General features: G+C 34.5%; 1 protein-coding gene across 2 annotated transcripts in view; it reads left to right on the forward strand.

The window, feature by feature from the left end:
• Positions 1 to 6,600, forward strand: part of arid2 (AT-rich interactive domain 2) — a 100,942-nt gene extending 94,342 nt beyond the window's left edge. For both annotated transcript variants that reach the window (XM_061961284.1, XM_061961285.1), the window contains exon 21: positions 5,857 to 6,600. In XM_061961284.1, coding sequence (XP_061817268.1) covers positions 5,857 to 5,968 — 112 coding nt within the window. In that variant the 3' untranslated portion in view covers positions 5,969 to 6,600. The remainder of the gene's footprint in view (positions 1 to 5,856) is intronic.
• The last annotated feature ends 16,324 nt before the right edge of the window (positions 6,601 to 22,924 follow it).

The following is a 22,924-nucleotide window of genomic DNA, read 5'->3' on the forward strand; positions in this document are numbered from 1 at the left end:
CTTTTTGGATGTTTTCTTTTGGCCAAACGGTCTCTGTCTACATGCAAATGCATACACTTGCTGTCATGCACGTTTTTGTCCAATCAAAGCCTGGAATAGCAGCAAAAATTGACTTGGTGGCATTTCACCTGTTTTGTTTATTTTGATAAACTACACTAGTGTTGTACGGTGTACCGGTCGGTATTAGTATAGTAGCGTGATACTAATGAATCATATTCGGTACTATACCGCCTCTACAAACATACATTTTAACAGACGTGTAGATGTTAAAAGAGAAAGTAAGCAGATATTAACAGTAAATGAACAAGTAGATTAATAATTCATTTTCTACCACTTGTCCTTAATAATGTGTACAAAATAATAGGTGTATAAATGACACAATATGTTACTGCATAAGTCAACAGACTAATTAGGAGCCTTTGTTTGTTTACTTACTACTAAAAGACAAGTTGTCTAGTATGTTCACTATTTTATTTAAGGACTAAATTGCAATAATAAACATATGTTTAATGTACCCTAAGATTTTTAGTTAAAATAATGCCCATAACGCCATTTTTTGTGGTCCCCTTTATTTAGAAAAGTATCAAAAAATACCAAAAAGTATCGAAATACATTTTGGTACCGATACCAAAATATTGGTATGAGGACAACACTATACTAAACATACAATGACATGCGCATTCTTTTAAAACCAGCCTGCACTTACACACAGCCTGGTAACATTTTTTTATGGGGTTTTTTAAGTGCCTAAAGTGTGCATGTGCGCCTGTGCTGCTGAAAGCCAACACTCACAGAATTATAACAAGTTGAATCATCAATTTGGGGATATACAAACCCTGTTTCCATATGAGTTGGGAAATTGTGTTAGATGTAAATATAAACGGAATACAATGATTTGCGAATCCTTTTCAACCCATATTCAGTTGAATATGCTACAAAGACAACATATTTGATGTTCAAACTCATAAACTTTTTTTTTTTGTGTGCAAATAATTAACTTAGAATTTCATGGCTGCAACACATGACAAAGTAGTTGGGAAAGGGCATGTTCACCACTGTGTTACATGGCCTTTCCTTTTAACAACACTCAGTAAACGTTTGGGAACTGAGGAGACACATTTTTGAAGCTCTCAGGTAGAATTCTTTCCTATTCTTGCTTGATGTACAGCTTAAGTTGTTCAACAGTCCGGGGGTCTCCGTTGTGCTATTTTAGGCTTCATAATGCACCACACATTTTTAATGGGAGACAGGTCTGGACTACAGGCAGGCCAGTCTAGTACCCACACTCTTTTACTATGAAGCCACGTTGATGTAACACGTGGCTTGGCATTGTCTTGCTGAAATAAGCAGGGGCGTTGGTCACGTTGCTTAGATGGCAACATATGTTGCTCCAAAACCTGTATGTACCTTTCAGCATTAATGGTGCCTTCACAGATGTGTAAGTTACCCATGTCTTGGGCACTAATACACCCCCATACCATCAGACATGCTGTCTTTTACACTTTGCGCCTATAACAATCCGGATGATTCTTTTCCTTTGTGGTCCGGAAGACACGACGTCCACAGTTTCCAAAAACAATTTGAAATGTGGACTCGTCAGACCACAGAACACTTTTCCACTTTGTATCAGTCCATCTTAGATGAGCTCAGGCCCAGCGAAGCCGACGGCGTTTCTGGGTGTTGTTGATAAACTGTTTTCGTCTTGCATAGGAGAGTTTTAACTTGCACTTACAGATGTAGCGACCAACTGTAGTTACTGACAGTGGGTTTCTGAAGTGTTCCTGAGCCCATGTGGTGATATCCTTTACACACTGGTGTCGCTTGTTGATGCAGTACAGCCTGAGGGATCGAAGGTCACGGGCTTAGCTGCTTACGTGCAGTGATTTTTCCAGATTCTCTGAACTCTTTGATGATATTACGGACCGTAGATGGTGAAATCCCTAAATTCCTTGCAATAGCTGGTTGAGAAAGGTTTTTCTTAAACTGTTCAACAATTTACTCACGCATTTGTTGACAAAGTGGTGACCCTCGCCCCATCCTTGTTTGTGAATGACTGAGCATTTCATGGAATCTACTTTTATACCCAATCATGGCACCCACCTGTTCCCAATTTGCCTGTTCACCTGTGGGATGTTCCAAATAAGTGTTTGATGAGCATTCCTCAACTTTATCAGTATTTATTGCCACCTTTCCCAACTTCTTTGTCACGTGTTGCTGGCATCAAATTCTAAAGTTAATTATTATTTGCAAAAAATAAAATGTTTATCAGTTTGAACATCAAATATGTTGTCTTTGTAGCATATTCAAGTGAATATGGGTTGAAAATGATTCACAAATCATTGTATTCCGTTTATATTTACATCTAACACAATTTCCCAACTCATATGGAAACGGGGTTTGTATTACGTGTGCACATGGTTTCTAAAACCACCACACACTAACAAAGAGCCAAGGAAACCTCTTGAATTTAAGTGCCTCCAAGAAACCATTCCACTTTCAACTCATCCTGGAAATTCAAACAACAGATTTTCCACGTTCAACAAATTTCCAGGAATGCCTGGTTTTTTTTCTAACCTTATTTCCAACCTTTCTTAGTGCCATGACTCCTTTGGCATTTTTCAACCCATTTCAAGCGTTACACTGTCAAAACATTCCTCTTAGTCAGGACAAAAAAACCAAGGTGGTCTAAGAACTTTAAAAATTCCCGGTTTTCCCGAAATTCCGTAATACCATTTTTCAATTAAGAAACAGTTACTACTTCAACATTTATTGACAGATTTAAACATTTCCAACACTAACCAATTCAGCTCATTCTCCTAATCATTTTTTTTTATTTTGCTTTTCCCGAAATTGCCTAATTTCCCGTGAAATTCCCATTGAAATGAATGGAACATTTTTCAAAGTTCCACAATTCCGTTTTTTTCTCCGATTCAAACCGTTCCAACTCCAAAATATTCAGCCTGTTCAGGAATTGTGTGCTCCCTTTCAGCAATTATTTAAAAAAAAAAAAAATCCCAGATTTCCTGGAATTCACAGTTTTCAGGGACATTTTCATCATTCAAAATTAATTGGCCATTTTTCAAACTTCCACAATTCCCACATTTTTCAACCGATTCAAACCATTCCACCTTCAACACATTCAACTCATCCTGGAAATTTCCGCATTCAACACATTTCCAGGAATTCCTGTTTTTTTGTTTTTTTTTGTAACCTTATTTCCAACCTTTCTTAGTGCGATGACTCCTTTGGCATTTTTCAACCCACTGTCAAAACATTCTTCTTAGTCAAGACAAAAAAACCAAGGTGGTCTAAGAACTTGAAAAATTCCCTGTTTTCCCCAAATTCCGTAACACCATTTTTCAATTAAAAAACGTTTCCTACTTCAACATTTCTTGACCGATTTAAACAATTCCAACACCAACCAATTCAGCTCATGCAGGACATTCATGCTCCGAATCATTTTTAAAAAAATCACGCATTTTCTAAAAATCCCAAAATCTCCAAGTTGCACAATTCCCACATTTTTCAACCTATTCCAACATCAACACACTCAACTCATCCTGGAAATTCAAACCATGTTTCCACATTCAACAAATTTCCAGGAATTCCTGTTTTTTGTAACCTTATTTCCAACCTTTCTTAGTGCCATGACTCCTTTGGCATTTTTCAACCCATTTCAAGCGTTCCACTGTCAAAACATTCTTCTTAGTCAGGACAAAAAAAACAAGTTGGTTAAGAACTTGAAAAATACCCGGATTTCCCCAAATTCCATCATATCATTTTTCAATTAAGAAACTGTTCCTATTTCAACACATCTTGACCGATTTAAACAATTCCAACACCAACCAATTCAGCTCATTCTCCTAATCGTTTTTTATTTTTAAATCTCGCTTTTCCCGAAATTCCCCCATTTCCGTGAAAATTCCCATTCAATAACATAAATGGGACATTTTTCAAAGTTCCACAACTCTGTTTTTTTCTCCGATTCAAACCCTTACAACTCCAAAATATTCAGCCTGTTCAGGAATTTCAATTATTAAAAATAAAAAAAAATCCTGGATTTCCTGGAATTCCCAGTTTTCAGCGACATTTTCATCATTCAAAATTAATTGGCCATTTTTCAAACTTCCACAATTCCCACATTTTTCAACCGATTCAAACCATTCCACCTTCAACACATTACACTCATCCGGGAAATTTCCACATTCAAAAAATTTCCAGGAATTCCTGTTTTTTTCTAACCTTATTTCCAACCTTTCTTAGTGCGATGACTCCTTTGGCATTTTTCAACCCACTGTCAAAACATTCCTCTTAGTCAGGACAAAAAAAACCAAGGTGGTCTAAGAACTTGAAAAATTCCCGGTTTTCCCCAAATTCCGTAATACCATTTTTCAATTAAAAAACGTTTCCTACTTCAACATTTCTTGACCGATTTAAAGAATTCCAACACCAACCAATTCAGCTCATGCAGGAAATTCATGCTGGTAATCATTTAAAAAAAAAAAAAATCCCGCATTTCCCAAATTTCCAGGAAGTTCCCATTTGAAATGAATGGGACATTTTTCCAAGTTGCACAATTCCCACATTTTTCAACCTATTCAAACCATTCCACCTTCAACACATTCCACTCATCCTGGACAGTAAAACAACCATTTTTCCACATTCAACAAATTTCCAGGAATTCCTGTTTTTTTCTAACCTTGTTTCCAACCTTTCTTAGTGCCATGACTCCTTTGGCATTTTTCAACCCATTTCAAGCGTTACACTATCAAAACATTCCTCTTAGTCAGGACAAAAAACCCAGGTGGTTTAAGAACTTGAAAAATTCCCGGTTTTCCCTAAATTCCATAATATAATTTTTCAATCAAGAAACTGTTCCTATTTCAACATTTCTTGACCGATTTAAACAATTCCAACACCAACCAATTCAGCTCATTCTCCTAATCGTTTTTTATTTTTAAATCTCGCTTTTCCCGAAATTCCCACATTTCCGTGAAAATGTGGGAATTGAAAAATGAATGGGACATTTTTCAAAGTTCCACAACTCTTGTTTTTTTTCTCCGATTCAAACCGTTCCAACTCCAAAATACTCAGCCTGTTCAGGAATTGTAATTATTAAAAATTAAAAAAAATCCTGGAATTCCCAGTTTTCAGGGACATTTTCAACATTCAAAATTAATTGGCCATTTTTCAAACTTCCACAATTCCCACATTTTTCAACCGATTCAAACCATTCCACCTTCAACACATTACACTCATCCGGGAAATTTCCACATTCAAAAAATTTCCAGGAATTCCTGTTTTTTTCTAACCTTATTTCCAACTTTTCTTAGTGCGATGACTCCTTTGGCATTTTTCAACCCATTGTCAAAACATTCCTCTTAGTCAGGACAAAAAAAACCAAGGTGGTCTAAGAACTTGAAAAATTCCCGGTTTTCCCCAAATTCCGTAATACCATTTTTCAATTAAAAAACGTTTCCTACTTCAACATTTCTTGACCGATTTAAAGAATTCCAACACCAACCAATTCAGCTCATGCAGGAAATTCATGCTGGTAATAATTTTTTTTTAAATCCCGCATTTCCCAAATTTCCAGGAAGTTCCCATTGAAATGAATTAAGCATTTTTCCAAGTTGCACAATTCCCACATTTTTCAACCTATTCAAACCATTCCACCTTCAACACATTCAACTCATCCTGGACATTCAAACTAAGTCTACCTTAGTCTGACTTTTCAAAAAGCGAACAGGATAGGACGAAGGTGTTTCCATGGACCCTAGGAGGATCATTTAGAGCCCAACTATTGAAGAAATTGGACTCGTTTACTGACATGTGACCTGTTTTTTTTGGTTGCAGCTTGGTAAAGAAACACGAGACGCACCTGTCTGTGCTCGCACTAAGCAACATGGAGGTCTCCACCACGCTCGCCAAATGCCTTTATGAACTGACACGCTCGCTCCAGGCCTGACCCGCCTCCAAGACGCCCCCCGCGCTCGCCCCCAGGTCGACGAGGAGGAAGGCAAAAGAGGCCGGCGAGCCGTAGCGGGGGTCGGCCTGGAGGGAGGCGCGGACCAGGACTCGGACCGAAGACCCGCTCATTCTCAGCCCCTCCCACCTGTGTTTAAATCCCGTCACGCCCTGGACCACACACTCAAAAACTGCCACGGGGTCTTCCACCAGCTGCCCGTCTTTCCCCACCGCTTCCCCGAGGGACGACACGCCCCCCACGCCCCTCAACACCAAACACGAGCACATTTTTTTAGCTTTGTTTTCGTCCCAGCGAGTGACGTCTAGACTGAAACGAAGACCACGGGGTGCGCAGGGGGCGTCCCACAGGGTTGTGTGGAGGAGGACTCTGCTGGCAACTGGCGCCAATTTTTTGTTGTTTTTTCTTTCAATCTTGGTAGCTTGGTTTTCTTACTTGAGTCGATATATTTTCACTTATTTATTATTAATGAAATGAATACCATTACAATGAATAAAATCCTGTACATACGTTGTGAATATATATAAAGATGATGCAGCCACTGGAGAACTCGCTCTGTGGCGTTAAAGAGACGCATTACTTTGGTAGGATTGAATAAAGTAGTATGTTTTGTTTTTGGTTGTTGCTTTTTTTTTATGATCCCTGGTCACTTGTATCCAATGTGATTCTATACTCAGCAGTGGATGAATGTACTTCGACCCTGTAAATACTTCTGCAAAGGTACTGATGCTGTAAAGCCCAGGGAGAGGAGGAGGAGGAGGAGGAAGAAAAAAAAGCAGTTTTTTTTGTGGAACTGTGACATTTTTGTATGATATAATACCTTGTAGAACTCATTTTGCTGGCTGAAAGAGTATGGAATAATATATCATGTCATTTTGTAGAAACAAATATTGAAGGTATCCCCCCTCACACACACACACACAAGTGACATCTATCTATCCACTGTAAGCGTTTTGTCATCGTACGAGCTCCGTGCGCGTACCAAAATTCTTTTTGTATTGTAAATTGGTTGAAATACATGGAGTTTTTATACAGGTTTTCTCCTGTGTTCTTTGCTTTACGTGATATTATCTTCACCACTTTTTTCTATCCTGATATAGTGTGGAGTTTTATTGTACTATTTTTCCATCCCCTAACACCACGCCACATTCCGCCTCTCACATCCTCTCCCGTCGCCCCCCAACCCCCCACCCGCGTGTTGTGTACCATTTTGGAGCGGGGCGAGCCAAGCAGCATCCTCCCGTTTCTGCCGTGTCAGTAGGATGTGTGACTAAACATAGACCTAACAGTCTGTTAGAGATTGGCTTTATTTACTTTGGTGACTGTTTATAGTTTTTAAATAAAAAAAACACTGAACATTTTTGCTTTGCTTCCCTAGTTCTTCTGTCCTTTTTTTTTTTTTTTTGTTAGGTGTTATATAAAAACATGTCATTGCACACAAAAATGGGTTTTCAGTACAACCTGTTGTTGCGTCTGACCAGTCTTCCTCTCAGGGAATTAAAGTCACTGGCCAACCCCAAGTTCTTTCAGATGACATATATGTTGAGTAAGAAGGACCATCAAGACAGAACAGGAATATTATCAAGTTTTACTAAAGCTTTAGGAGACCAGTCCTACAGTCCGCTAATAGCAGCATCTAGAAGCGGTCTGAAAATCAAACGGGAAGAGACAACTTCTTGAATACGAAAACAGCCCCCACCCTGTCCAGAAAGGAATACAGCCTCATTGTTCTAATACTGATGAGGTAAAAAGGGAGTATGCTATACTCCCACATTCCAACCCCTTCAAGGTAAAGCAGAGAGTTTACTTGCGGACATAAGATACAAGCAAAAACAGTACACATGGGAAAATATTAGCTGCTTTAAACACGACTATGAATAAAGAAAGAACTCTTAAATATATATGCATTCTCCACCCTGTCTATTGGGGGGGGCTCAGTTTGAGACCAGGAATTTTTTATTTTTTATTTTTTTACACAAAATGTGTTTAAAACAGAGGGCTTCACGGTGGAAGAGGGGTTAGTGCATCTGCCTCACAATACGAAGGTCCTGAGTAGTCTTGGGTTCAATCCCGGGCTCGGGATCTTTCTGTGTGGAGTTTGCATGTTCTCCCCGTGACTGCGTGGGTTCCCTCCGGGTACTCCGGCTTCCTCCCACCTCCAAAGACATGCACCTGGGGATAAGTTGATTGGCAACACTAAATTGGCCCTAGTGTGTGGATGTGAGTGTGAATGTTGTCTGTCTATCTGTGTTGGCCCTGCGATGAGGTGGCGACTTGTCCAGGGTGTACCCCGCCTTCCGCCCGATTGTAGCTGAGATAGGCTCCAGCGCCCCCCGCGACCCCAAAGGGAATAAGCGGTAGAAAATGGATGGATGGATGGATGTTTAAAACAGGCATTACTTGAGGTGTTGTCGGGTAGAGAGAGATAGAGTACCTCCAAAAAAGAGGGGCCAGCGGGGGATTGTTTTATGACCCCAGGAAGTGGGCACGGCCTAAACCGAAAACAAGAAGTATACGTCGTATCCGGCCGTCATTTTTATTTTGTAGTTTTTTTTAAGCTGTACAAAGTCATTATGATTCCTATAGGCTGAAAAGGGTATTACAACTTGTAGTTTTTTTTAAGCGATCCGCCATTTCAGTTGTAGTAATTACAGAGAGAGGTAGAGTACCTCCAAAAAAGGGGGGCTAGCGCATACTTGCCAACCCTCCCGAATTTTCCGGGAGACTCCCGAAATTCAGCGCCTCTCCCGAAAACCTCCCGGGACAAATATTCTCCCGAAAATCTCCCGATTTTCAGCCGGAGCTGGAAGCCACGCCCCCTCCAGCTCCATGCGGACCTGAGTGAGGACAGCCTTTTTTCATGACGGGAGGACAACAGGGTGACAAGAACTAAATCATCCAGACTAGAGTTAAATTGTATTATTATGTTTATCTTACCTAAAAATAAATATATTTATTAATTTAAAAAAAAAAAAAAAAACTAAATACATTTTTACTATATTTTGCTAAAAACATCAAAATTAATTGTATTTTTATTTGTATTTTTTCGTGACTCCTTATTACATCCAGCCATAGAATTATACATCAAAATAAACATATTTGAAATTTATTTTAAATTATCATAATAATTCATTTAAAATGACCATATTTAATTATTAAAATAATTGCTTGTTTATCAACAACTTTAGCATTTTATTCATTACATTTTGAAACTATCAGAACCCAAGTTATGTTATATTCCTCAATATTTATTTATGCAAGTTTGAAGTATCAATTATCTAAACACAGTTTTGTTTGCATATTTTCAGGATGTAGATATCTATATATGTATATATATATATATATATATATATATATATATATATATATATATATATATATATATATATGTATATATACAGGTAAAAGCCAGTAAATTAGAATATTTTGAAAAACTTGATTTATTTCAGTAATTGCATTCAAAAGGTGTAACTTGTACATTATATTTATTCATTGCACACAGACTGATGCATTCAAATGTTTATTTCATTTCATTTTGATGATTTGAAGTGGCAACAAATGAAAATCCAAAATTCCGTGTGTCACAAAATTAGAATATTACTTAAGGCTAATACAAAAAAGGGATTTTTAGAAATGTTGGCCAACTGAAAAGTATGAAAATGAAAAATATGAGCATGTACAATACTCAATACTTGGTTGGAGCTCCTTTTGCCTCAATTACTGCGTTAATGCGGCGTGGCATGGAGTCGATGAGTTTCTGGCACTGCTCAGGTGTTATGAGAGCCCAGGTTGCTCTGATAGTGGCCTTCAACTCTTCTGCGTTTTTGGGTCTGGCATTCTGCATCTTCCTTTTCACAATACCCCACAGATTTTCTATGGGGCTAAGGTCAGGGGAGTTGGCGGGCCAATTTAGAACAGAAATACCATGGTCCGTAAACCAGGCACGGGTAGATTTTGCGCTGTGTGCAGGCGCCAAGTCCTGTTGGAACTTGAAATCTCCATCTCCATAGAGCAGGTCAGCAGCAGGAAGCATGAAGTGCTCTAAAACTTGCTGGTAGACGGCTGCGTTGACCCTGGATCTCAGGAAACAGAGTGGACCGACACCAGCAGATGACATGGCACCCCAAACCATCACCCAACCATGCAAATTTTGCATTTCCTTTGGAAATCGAGGTCCCAGAGTCTGGAGGAAGACAGGAGAGGCACAGGATCCACGTTGCCTGAAGTCTAGTGTAAAGTTTCCACCATCAGTGATGGTTTGGGGTGCCATGTCATCTGCTGGTGTCGGTCCACTCTGTTTCCTGAGATCCAGGGTCAACGCAGCCGTCTACCAGCAAGTTTTAGAGCACTTCATGCTTCCTGTTGCTGACCTGCTCTATGGAGATGGAGATTTCAAGTTCCAGCAGGACTTGGCGCCTGCACACAGCGCAAAATCTACCCGTGCCTGGTTTACGGACCATGGTATTTCTGTTCTAAATTGGCCCGCCAACTCCCCTGACCTTAGCCCCATAGAAAATCTGTGGGGTATTGTAAAAAGGAAGATGCAGAATGCCAGACCCAAAAACGCAGAAGAGTTGAAGGCCACTATCAGAGCAACCTGGGCTCTCATAACACCTGAGCAGTGCCAGAAACTCATCGACTCCATGCCACGCCGCATTAACGCAGTAATTGAGGCAAAAGGAGCTCCAACCAAGTATTGAGTATTGTACATGCTCATATTTTTCATTTTCATACTTTTCAGTTGGCCAACATTTCGAAAAATCCCTTTTTTGTATTAGCCTTAAGTAATATTCTAATTTTGTGACACACGTAATTTTGGATTTTCATTTGTTGCCACTTCAAATCATCAAAATGAAATGAAATAAACATTTGAATGCATCAGTCTGTGTGCAATGAATAAATATAATGTACAAGTTACACCTTTTGAATGCAATTACTGAAATAAATCAAGTTTTTCAAAATATTCTAATTTACTGGCTTTTACCTGTATATATATGTATATGTATATATGTATATATATATATATGTATGAAATACTTGACTTGGTGAATTCTAGCTGTCAATATACGCCTCCCCTCTTAACCACGCCCCCAACCACGCCCCGCCCCACCCCTGACCACGCCCCCACCCCCCACCTCCCGAAATCGGAGGTCTCAAGGTTGGCAAGTATGGGCTAGCGGGAGTTTGACTTAAGACCGGAAGTGAGGGGTGCGGGGTGCGGTGGGTGTTTATGACCTCCCCCAAGCAGTGGGCGTGGCTTCCAAAGTTCCACAACTCCCACATTTTTTTTAATCCGATTCAACTTCAAAATATTCAGCTTGTTCAGGGATTGTGTGCTCCCTATCAACAATTTTAAAGAAAAATTCCCGGATTTCCTTGAATTTCCGGGTTTTCAGGAACATTCACAATGAATTGGCCATTTTTCAAACTTCCACAGTTCCCACATTTTTCAACCGATTGCACACGAAAATGAGTTTTCAGTACAACTTGTCTAATAGCTCCTATTGGGGGGGGGGGTTGACTCAGTTTGAGACCAGGAATTTTATTTTATTTTTTATTTTTTTTACACAAAATGTGTTTAAAAGAGGCATTACTTGAGGTGTTGTCGGCTGGAGAGAGATAGACTACCTCCAAAAAGGGGGGGCTGCGGGGGATTGTTTTATGACCCCAGGAAGTGGGCACGGCCGAAACCGGAAACAAGTATACATCATATCCGGCCGTCATTTTTATTTTGTAGTTTTTAAAAGCTGTGCGCCGTCTTGGTTGTAGTCCAAAGTCATTATGATTCCTACAGGCTGAAAAGGGTATTACAACTTGTAGTTTTTAAGCGATCCGCCATTTTAGTTGTAGTACTTACAGCCTTTAAACTGTTTTAAAGGATTTATTCACCCTCTCAAATGTGTTATTTAATTTTATTACATTGATTTATTTTTTAATTCCCAGTTAAGGTAATTAGTGCATTTTAGCTACTATTTCACAGCGTTTTAACCCAAAAGTTTATTTCTATGCCAATTTAAACCCGTATATTACCTTATTTTAGTTGTCTTGTACTATCAAGGAAGATTTTGTCAGTTATAATAGATATGTATAATTTAATATAACTTAAATAAAAAGTTGAAACTATTTTTTAAGGTACACCATTAGCCAAAAGACAAATTACACACTATCTGTGTTAGGGTTATAACTGCATAATAATGATATTTGAATACCTTTCCTATTAAACTGTTTTTTGTTTTGTTTTTTTACAAATATGCTCCATAGCTAATACCCCAGGGTTCATTCATTCAAGATTTAAAACATCTAAATAGTTAATCGCCCTTGGAATCATTTAAATTGACAATTTCTAATCAGCCCTGGATAGACACATTTTTAATGGTTCCAGTGTTATTGATCAATTAAAAGGACTTTACACACCTGTAGCAAATTTTTTAATGGCCTACGGCACTTTCTAAAAATGGTATTTAAAAAAAAAAAAAAAGAAGGTGAAATTGTAGAAAAAGTTGCAATGTTCACTTAAATCCAACTGAAAGCTGTATTTTCTTTAAAGCTCGCTCAAAAATAATGAATCAAAATCCATGTTAATGCATTATTGACCTATTTAAGGCTAAAATTACTCAAAAATTCCACTATGAAAATATATTTGGAGAAAATATTGCATATTTTGCGTTTTTGCCACAATAAAAACAAGGATTTCTTTGACAAAAAGAGTATAAAACAAAAACAATAATTTTATTGGGATTTTCCCAACTATCAAAAAAAATCAATAGTGTTTTGAAATATTTACTTATTTGTGGCTCCAATTTGTCACATCTAATATTCCACTTTGAAAATATATTTGTAGAAAATATTGCATATTTGGTGTTTTTGCCACAATAAAACAAGATTTGTTTGGACAAAAAGGGTATAAAACAAAAACAAGAATTTTATTGGAATTTTTTTTTTAACTGTCATTGCTCAAAAAATAATAATGAATCAAAATCAAGTGTTTTGAATGATTTACTTCATCAAATATTCCACTTTGAAATTTTTGGGGGCGGGGGAAATATTCTATTAAAAAAAGTTTCCATGACAGAAAGGGCATAAAACAAACAAAAATTCCATAAAATAAAAATAAAACTTACAATCGACAAATAGATTTTGAAGTTGATCAATAGATTGAAGTGTTGAAAGTATGAGTGGATCCCCAAGAATTTAAGTGGCATTTCTTTCTAACTATCTTTGCTTAAAAAATAATAATGAATCAAAACCAATGTTAATGCATTATTGACCTATTTAAGGCTAAAATTACTCAAATATTCCACTTTGAAAATATATTTGGACAAAATATTGCATATTTTGCGTTTTTGCCACAATAAAAACAAGGATTTCTTTGACAAAAAGTATAAAACAAAAACAATAATTTTATTGGGATTTTTCCAACTGTCAAAAAAAATAATTAATCCAAATCAATAGTGTTTTGAAATATTTACTTATTTATGGTTCCAATTTGTCACATATAATATTCCACTTTGAAAATATATTTGTAGAAAATATTGCATATTTGGTGTTTTTGCCACAATAAAACAAGATTTGTTTGGACAAAAAGGGTATAAAACAAAAACAAGAATTTTATTGGAATTTTTTTTTAACTGTCATTGCTCACAAAAATAATAATGAATCAAAATCAAATATTTTGAATGATTTACTTCATCAAATATTCCACTTTGAAATTTTTGGGGCGAGGGAAATATTCTATTAAAAAAAAGTTTCCATGACAGAAAGAGCATAAAACAAACAAAAATTCCATAAAATAAAAATAAAACTTACAATCGACGAATAGATTTTGAAGTTGATCAATAGATTGAAGTGTTGAAAGTATGAGTGGATCCCCAAGAATTTAAGTGGCATTTTTTTCTAACTATCTTTGCTTAAAACATAATAATGAATCAAAACCAATGTTAATGCATTATTGACCTATTTAAGGCTAAAATTACTCAAATATTCCACTTTGAAAATATATTTGGACAAAATATTGCATATTTTGCGTTTTTGCCACAATAAAAACAAGGATTTCTTTGACAAAAAGTATAAAACAAAAACAATAATTTTATTGGGATTTTTCCAAGTGTCAAAAAAAATAATTAATCCAAATCAATAGTGTTTTGAAATATTTACTTATTTATGGCTCCAATTTGTCACATCTAATATTCCACTTTGAAAATATATCTGTAGAAAATATTGCATATTTGGTGTTTTTGCCACAATAAAACAAGATTTGTTTGGACAAAAAGGGTATAAAACAAAAACAAGAATTTTATTGGAATTTTTTTTTTAACTGTCATTGCTCAAAAAATAATAATGAATCAAAATCAAGTGTTTTGAATGATTTACTTCATCAAATATTCCACTTAGAAATTTTTTGGGGAGGGGGAAATATTCTATTAAAAAAAAGTTTCCATGACAGAAAGGGCATAAAACAAACAAAAATTCCATAAAATAAAAATAAAACTTACAATCGACAAATAGATTTTGAAGTTGATCAATAGATTGAAGTGTTGAAAGTATGAGTGGATCCCCAAGAATTTAAGTGGCATTTCTTTCTAACTATCTTTGCTTAAAAAATAATAATGAATCAAAATCATGTGTTTTGAATGATTTACTTCATCAAATATTCCACTTTGAAATTTTTGGGGGCGAGGGAAATATTCTATTAAAAAAAAGTTTCCATGACAGAAAGAGCATAAAACAAACAAAAATTCCATAAAATAAAAATAAAACTTACAATCGACGAATAGATTTTGAAGTTGATCAATAGATTGAAGTGTTGAAAGTATGAGTGGATCCCCAAGAATTTAAGTGGCATTTTTTCGTAACTATCTTTGCTTAAAAAATAATAATGAATCAAAACCAATGTTAATGCATTATTGACCTATTTAAGGCTAAAATTACTCAAAAATTCCACTTTGAAAATATATTTGGAGAAAATATTGCATATTTTGCGTTTTTGCCACAATAAAAACAAGGATTTCTTTGACAAAAAGAGTATAAAACAAAAACAATAATTTTATTGGGATTTTCCCAACTATCAAAAAAAATCAATAGTGTTTTGAAATATTTACTTATTTGTGGCTCCAATTTGTCACATCTAATATTCCACTTTGAAAATATATTTGTAGAAAATATTGCATATTTGGTGTTTTTGCCACAATAAAACAAGATTTGTTTGGACAAAAAGGGTATAAAACAAAAACAAGAATTTTATTGGAATTTTTTTTTAAACTGTCATTGCTCAAAAAATAATAATGAATCAAAATCAAGTGTTTTGAATGATTTACTTCATCAAATATTCCACTTTGAAATTTTTTGGGGCGGGGGAAATATTCTATTAAAAAAAGTTTCCATGACAGAAAGAGCATAAAACAAACAAAAATTCCATAAAATAAAAATAAAACTTACAATCGACGAATATATTTTGAAGTTGATCAATAGATTGAAGTGTTGAAAGTATGAGTGGATCCCCAAGAATTTAAGTGGCATTTTTTTCTAACTATCTTTGCTTAAAAAATATTAATGAATCAAAACCAATGTTAATGCATTATTGACCTATTTAAGGCTAAAACTACTCAAATATTCCACTTTGAAAATATATTTGGACAAAATATTGCATATTTTGCGTTTTTGCCACAATAAAAACAAGGATTTCTTTGACAAAAAGTATAAAACAAAAACAATAATTTTATTGGGATTTTTCCAACTGTCAAAATTTTTTTTTTATCCAAATCAATAGTGTTTTGAAATATTTACTTATTTATGGCTCCAATTTGTCACATCTAATATTCCACTTTGAAAATATATTTGTAGAAAATATTGCATATTTGGTGTTTTTGCCACAATAAAACAAGATTTGTTTGGACAAAAAGGGTATAAAACAAAAACAAGAATTTTATTGGAATTTTTTTTTTAACTGTCATTGCTCACAAAAATAATAATGAATCAAAATCAAATATTTTGAATGATTTACTTAATCAAATATTCCACTTTGAAATTTTTTGGGGAGGGGGAAATATTCTATTAAAAAAAAGTGTCCATGACAGAAAGAGCATAAAACAAACAAAAATTCCATAAAATAAAAATAAAACTTACAATCGACGAATAGATTTTGAAGTTGATCAATAGATTGAAGTGTTTAAAGTATGAGTGGATCCCCAAGAATTTAAGTGGCATTTTTTTCTAACTATCTTTGCTTAAAACATAATAATGAATCAAAACCAATGTTAATGCATTATTGACCTATTTAAGGCTAAAATTACTCAAATATTCCACTTTGAAAATATATTTGGACAAAATATTGCATATTTTGCGTTTTTGCCACAATAAAAACAAGGATTTCTTTGACAAAAAGTATAAAACAAAAACAATAATTTTATTGGGATTTTTCCAAGTGTCAAAAAAAATAATTAATCCAAATCAATAGTGTTTTGAAATATTTACTTATTTATGGCTCCAATTTGTCACATCTAATATTCCACTTTGAAAATATATCTGTAGAAAATATTGCATATTTGGTGTTTTTGCCACAATAAAACAAGATTTGTTTGGACAAAAAGGGTATAAAACAAAAACAAGAATTTTATTGGAATTTTTTTTTTAACTGTCATTGCTCAAAAAATAATAATGAATCAAAATCAAGTGTTTTGAATGATTTACTTCATCAAATATTCCACTTAGAAATTTTTTGGGGAGGGGGAAATATTCTATTAAAAAAAAGTTTCCATGACAGAAAGGGCATAAAACAAACAAAAATTCCATAAAATAAAAATAAAACTTACAATCGACAAATAGATTTTGAAGTTGATCAATAGATTGAAGTGTTGAAAGTATGAGTGGATTCCCAAGAATTTAAGTGGCATTTCTTTCTAACTATCTTTGCTTAAAAAATAATAATGAATCAAAATCATGTGTTTTGAATTATTTACTTCATCAAATATTCCACTTTGAAATTTTTGGGGGCGAGGGAAATATTCTATTAAAAAAAAGTTTCCATGACAGAAAGAGCATAAAACAAACAAAAATTCCATAAAATAAAAATAAAACTTACAATCGACGAATAGATTTTGAAGTTGATCAATAGATTGAAGTGTTGAAAGTATGAGTGGATCCCCAAGAATTTAAGTGGCATTTTTTCGTAACTATCTTTGCTTAAAAAATAATAATGAATCAAAACCAATGTTAATGCATTATTGACCTATTTAAGGCTAAAATTACTCAAAAATTCCACTTTGAAAATATATTTGGAGAAAATATTGCATATTTTGCGTTTTTGCCACAATAAAAACAAGGATTTCTTTGACAAAAAGAGTATAAAACAAAAACAATAATTTTATTGGGATTTTCCCAACTATCAAAAAAAATCAATAGTGTTTTGAAATATTTACTTATTTGTGGCTCCAATTTGTCACATCTAATATTCCACTTTGAAAATATATTTGTAGAAAATATTGCATATTTGGTGTTTTTGCCACAATAAAACAAGATTTGTTTGGACAAAAAGGGTATAAAACAAAAACAAGAATTTTATTGGAATTTTTTTTTAAACTGTCATTGCTCAAAAAATAATAATGAATCAAAATCAAGTGTTTTGAATGATTTACTTCATCAAATATTCCACTTTGAAATTTTTTGGGGCGGGGGAAATATTCTATTAAAAAAAGTTTCCATGACAGAAAGAGCATAAAACAAACAAAAATTCCATAAAATAAAAATAAAACTTACAATCGACGAATAGATTTTGAAGTTGATCAATAGATTGAAGTGTTGAAAGTATGAGTGGATCCCCAAGAATTTAAGTGGCATTTTTTTCTAACTATCTTTGCTTAAAAAATATTAATGAATCAAAACCAATGTTAATGCATTATTGACCTATTTAAGGCTAAAACTACTCAAATATTCCACTTTGAAAATATATTTGGACAAAATATTGCATATTTTGCGTTTTTGCCACAATAAAAACAAGGATTTCTTTGACAAAAAGTATAAAACAAAAACAATAATTTTATTGGGATTTTTCCAACTGTCAAAAAAAAAAATTAATCCAAATCAATAGTGTTTTGAAATATTTACTTATTTATGGCTCCAATTTGTCACATCTAATATTCCACTTTGAAAATATATTTGTAGAAAATATTGCATATTTGGTGTTTTTGCCACAATAAAACAAGATTTGTTTGGACAAAAAGGGTATAAAACAAAAACAAGAATTTTATTGGAATTTTTTTTTTAACTGTCATTGCTCAAAAAAATAATAATGAATCAAAATCAAATATTTTGAATGATTTACTTCATCAAATATTCCACTTTGAAATTTTTGGGGGCGGGGGAAATATTCTATTAAAAAAAAGTTTCCATGACAGAAAGGGCATAAAACAAAAAAAAATTCCATAAAATAAAAATAAAACTTACAATCCACAAATAGATTTTGAAGTTGATCAATAGATTGAAGTGTTGAAAGTATGAGTGGATCCCCAAGAATTTAAGTGGCATTTTTTTCTAACTATCTTTGCTTAAAAAATAATAATGAATCAAAACCAATGTTAATGCATTATTGACCTATTTAAGGCTAAAATTACTCAAATATTCCACTTTGAAAATATATTTGGACAAAATATTGCATATTTTGCGTTTTTGCCACAATAAAAACAAGGATTTCTTTGACAAAAAGTATAAAACAAAAACAATAATTTTATTGGGATTTTTCCAACTGTCAAAAAAAATAATTAATCCAAATCAATAGTGTTTTGAAATATTTACTTATTTATGGTTCCAATTTGTCACATATAATATTCCACTTTGAAAATATATTTGTAGAAAATATTGCATATTTGGTGTTTTTGCCACAATAAAACAAGATTTGTTTGGACAAAAAGGGTATAAAACAAAAACAAGAATTTTATTGGAATTTTTTTTTTAACTGTCATTGCTCAAAAAAATAATAATGAATCAAAATCAAATATTTTGAATGATTTACTTCATCAAATATTCCACTTTGAAATTTTTGGGGGCGGGGGAAATATTCCATTAAAAAAAAGTTTCCATGACAGAAAGGGCATAAAACAAACAAAATTTCTGTAAAATAAAAATAAAACTTACAATCGACGAATAGATTTTGAAGTTGATCAATAGATTGAAGTGTTGAAAGTATGAGTGGATCCCCAAGAATTTAAGTGGCATTTTTTTCTAACTATCTTTGCTTAAAAAATAATAATGAATCAAAACCAATGTTAATGCATTATTGACCTATTTAAGGCTAAAATTACTCAAATATTCCACTTTGAAAATATATTTGGACAAAATATTGCATATTTTGCGTTTTTGCCACAATAAAAACAAGGATTTCTTTGACAAAAAGTATAAAACAAAAACAATAATTTTATTGGGATTTTTCCAACTGTCAAAAAAAATAATTAATCCAAATCAATAGTGTTTTGAAATATTTACTTATTTATGGCTCCAATTTGTCACATCTAATATTCCACTTTGAAAATATATTTGTAGAAAATATTGCATATTTGGTGTTTTTGCCACAATAAAACAAGATTTGTTTGGACAAAAAGGGTATAAAACAAAAACAAGAATTTTATTGGAATTTTTTTTTAACTGTCATTGCTCAAAAAAATAATAATGAATCAAAATCAAATATTTTGAATGATTTACTTCATCAAATATTCCACTTTGAAATTTTTGGGGGCGAGGGAAATATTCTATTAAAAAAAGTTTCCATGACAGAAAGAGCATAAAACAAACAAAAATTCCATAAAATAAAAATAAAACTTACAATCGACGAATAGATTTTGAAGTTGATCAATAGATTGAAGTGTTTAAAGTATGAGTGGATCCCCAAGAATTTAAGTGGCATTTTTTTCTAACTATCTTTGCTTAAAAAATAATAATGAATCAAAACCAATGTTAATGCATTATTGACCTATTTAAGGCTAAAATTACTCAAATATTCCACTTTGAAAATATATTTGGACAAAATATTGCATATTTTGCGTTTTTGCCACAATAAAAACAAGGATTTCTTTGACAAAAAGTATAAAACAAAAACAATAATTTTATTGGGATTTTTCCAACTGTCAAAAAAAATAATTAATCCAAATCAATAGTGTTTTGAAATATTTACTTATTTATGGCTCCAATTTGTCACATCTAATATTCCACTTTGAAAATATATTTGTAGAAAATATTGCATATTTGGTGTTTTTGCCACAATAAAACAAGATTTGTTTGGACAAAAAGGGTATAAAACAAAAACAAGAATTTTATTGGAATTTTTTTTTTAACTGTCATTGCTCAAAAAATAATAATGAATCAAAATCAAGTGTTTTGAATGATTTACTTCATCAAATATTCCGCTTAGAATTTTTTTGGGGAGGGGGAAATATTCTATTAAAAAAAAGTTTCCATGACAGAAAGGGCATAAAACAAACAAAAATTCCATAAAATAAAAATAAAACTTACAATCGACAAATAGATTTTGAAGTTGATCAATAGATTGAAGTGTTGAAAGTATGAGTGGATCCCCAAGAATTTAAGTGGCATTTTTTTCTAACTATCTTTGCTTAAAAAATAATAATGAATCAAAATAATGTGTTTTGAATGATTTACTTCATCAAATATTCCACTTTGAAATTTTTGGGGGCGAGGGAAATATTCTATTAAAAAAAAGTTTCCATGACAGAAAGAGCATAAAACAAACAAAAATTCCATAAAATAAAAATAAAACTTACAATCGAAGAATAGATTTTGAAGTTGATCAATAGATTGAAGTGTTGAAAGTATGAGTGGATCCCCAAGAATTTAAGTGACATTTTTTCGTAACTATCTTTGCTTAAAAAATAATAATGAATCAAAACCAATGTTAATGCATTATTGACCTATTTAAGGCTAAAATTACTCAAATATTCCACTTTGTGAATATATTTGGAGAAAATATTGCATATTTTGCGTTTTTGCCACAATAAAAACAAGGATTTCTTTGACAAAAAGTATAACACAAAAACAATAATTTCATTGGGATTTTTCCAACTATCAAAAAAAATCAATAGTGTTTTGAAATATTTACTTATTTATGGCTCCAATTTGTCACATCTAATATTCCACTTTGAAAAATATAATTGTAGAAAATATTGCATATTTGGTGTTTTTGCCACAATAAAACAAGATTTGTTTGGACAAAAAGGGTATAAAACAAAAACAAGAATTTTATTGGGATTTTTTTTAAACTGTCATTGCTCAAAAAATAATAATGAATCAAAATCAAGTGTTTTGAATGATTTACTTCATCAAATATTCCACTTTGAAATATTGCACATGTTGTGTTTTCCATTACAAAAATATAATTCCATGACAAAAAGGGCATAAAACAAACAAAAACACTATAAAAAAATAAAATAAAATTATAATCGACAACTATATTTGAAGTTGATAAGAGGTTTAAGTGTTGAAAGTATGAGTGGGACCCTTTTGGATCCCCAACAATTTTACTGGCAATTTTTTTTACTATCTTTGCTCAAAAAAAAAAGAAAAAAAAATCAAAACCACTGGTGTTATGAATCATCGGATTTGTGGCCTCATGTTTTGGACACTCGGGTGAAGAGAGGGGCGGAGCTTTCTAGCGATCACCACCTGGTGGGGAGTTGGCTGCGATGGTGGGGGAGGATGCCGGACAGACCTGGCAGGCCCAAACGCATTGTGATGGTCTGCTGGGAACGTCTGGCAGAGTCTCCTGTCAGAGAGAGTTTCAATTCCCGCCTCCGGAAGAACTTTGAACATGTCACAAAGGAGGTGCTGGACATTGAGTCCGAGTGGACCATGTTCCGCACCTCTATTGTCGAGGCGGCTGATTGGAGCTCTGGCCGCAAAGTAGTTGGTGCCTGTCGTGGCGGTAATCCTAGAACCCGTTGGTGAACACCGGCGGTGAGGGATGCCGTCAAGCTGAAGAAAGAGTCCTATCGGGTTCTTTTGGCTCATAGGACTCCTGAGGCAGCGGACAGGTACCGACAGGCCAAGCGGTGTGCGGCTTCAGCGGTCGCAGAGGCAAAAACTCGGACATGGGAGGAGTTCGGGGAAGCCATGGAAAACGACTTCCGGATGGCTTCGAAGCGATTCTGGACCACCATCCACTGCCTCAGGAAGGAGAAGCAGTGCAATGTCAACACCGTGTATGGTGAGGATGGTGTTCTACTGACCTCGACTGCGGATGTTGTGGATCAGTGGAGAGAATACTTCGAAGACCTCCTCAATCCCACCAACACGTCTTCCTATGAGGAAGCAGTGCCTAGGGAATCTGTGGTGGGCTCTTCTATTTCTGGGGCTGAGGTTGCTCAGGTAGTTAAAAAGCTCCTCGGTGGCAAAGCCCCGGGGATAGATGAGATCCGCCCGGAGTTCCTTAAGGCTCTGGATGCTGTGGGACTGTCTTGGTTGACAAGACTCTGCAGCATCGCGTGGACATCGGGGGCGGTACCTCTGGATTGGCAGACCGGGGTGGTGGTTCCTCTCTTTAAGAAGGGGAACCGGAGGGTGTGTTCTAACTATCGTGGGATCACACTCCTCAGCCTTCCCAGTAAGGCCTATTCAGGTGTACTGGAGAGGAGGCTACGCCGGATAGCTGAACCTCAGATTCTGGAGGAACAGTGTGGTTTTCGTCCTGGTCGTGGAACTGTAGACCAGCTCTATACCCTCGGCAGGGTCCTTGAGGGTGCATGGGAGTTTGCCCAACCAGTCTACATGTGCTTTGTGGACTTGGGGAAGGCATTCGACCGTGTCCCTCGGAAAGTCCTCTGGGGAGTGCTCAGAGAATATGGGGTCTCGGACTGTCTGATTGTGGCGGTCCGCTCCCTGTATGATCAGTGTCAGAGCTTGGTCCGCATTGCCGGCAGTAAGTCGGACACGTTTCCAGTG

Source organism: Nerophis lumbriciformis, linkage group LG05 (genome assembly GCF_033978685.3).
Source record: "Nerophis lumbriciformis linkage group LG05, RoL_Nlum_v2.1, whole genome shotgun sequence".
Classification (NCBI taxonomy): Eukaryota; Metazoa; Chordata; class Actinopteri; order Syngnathiformes; family Syngnathidae; genus Nerophis; species Nerophis lumbriciformis.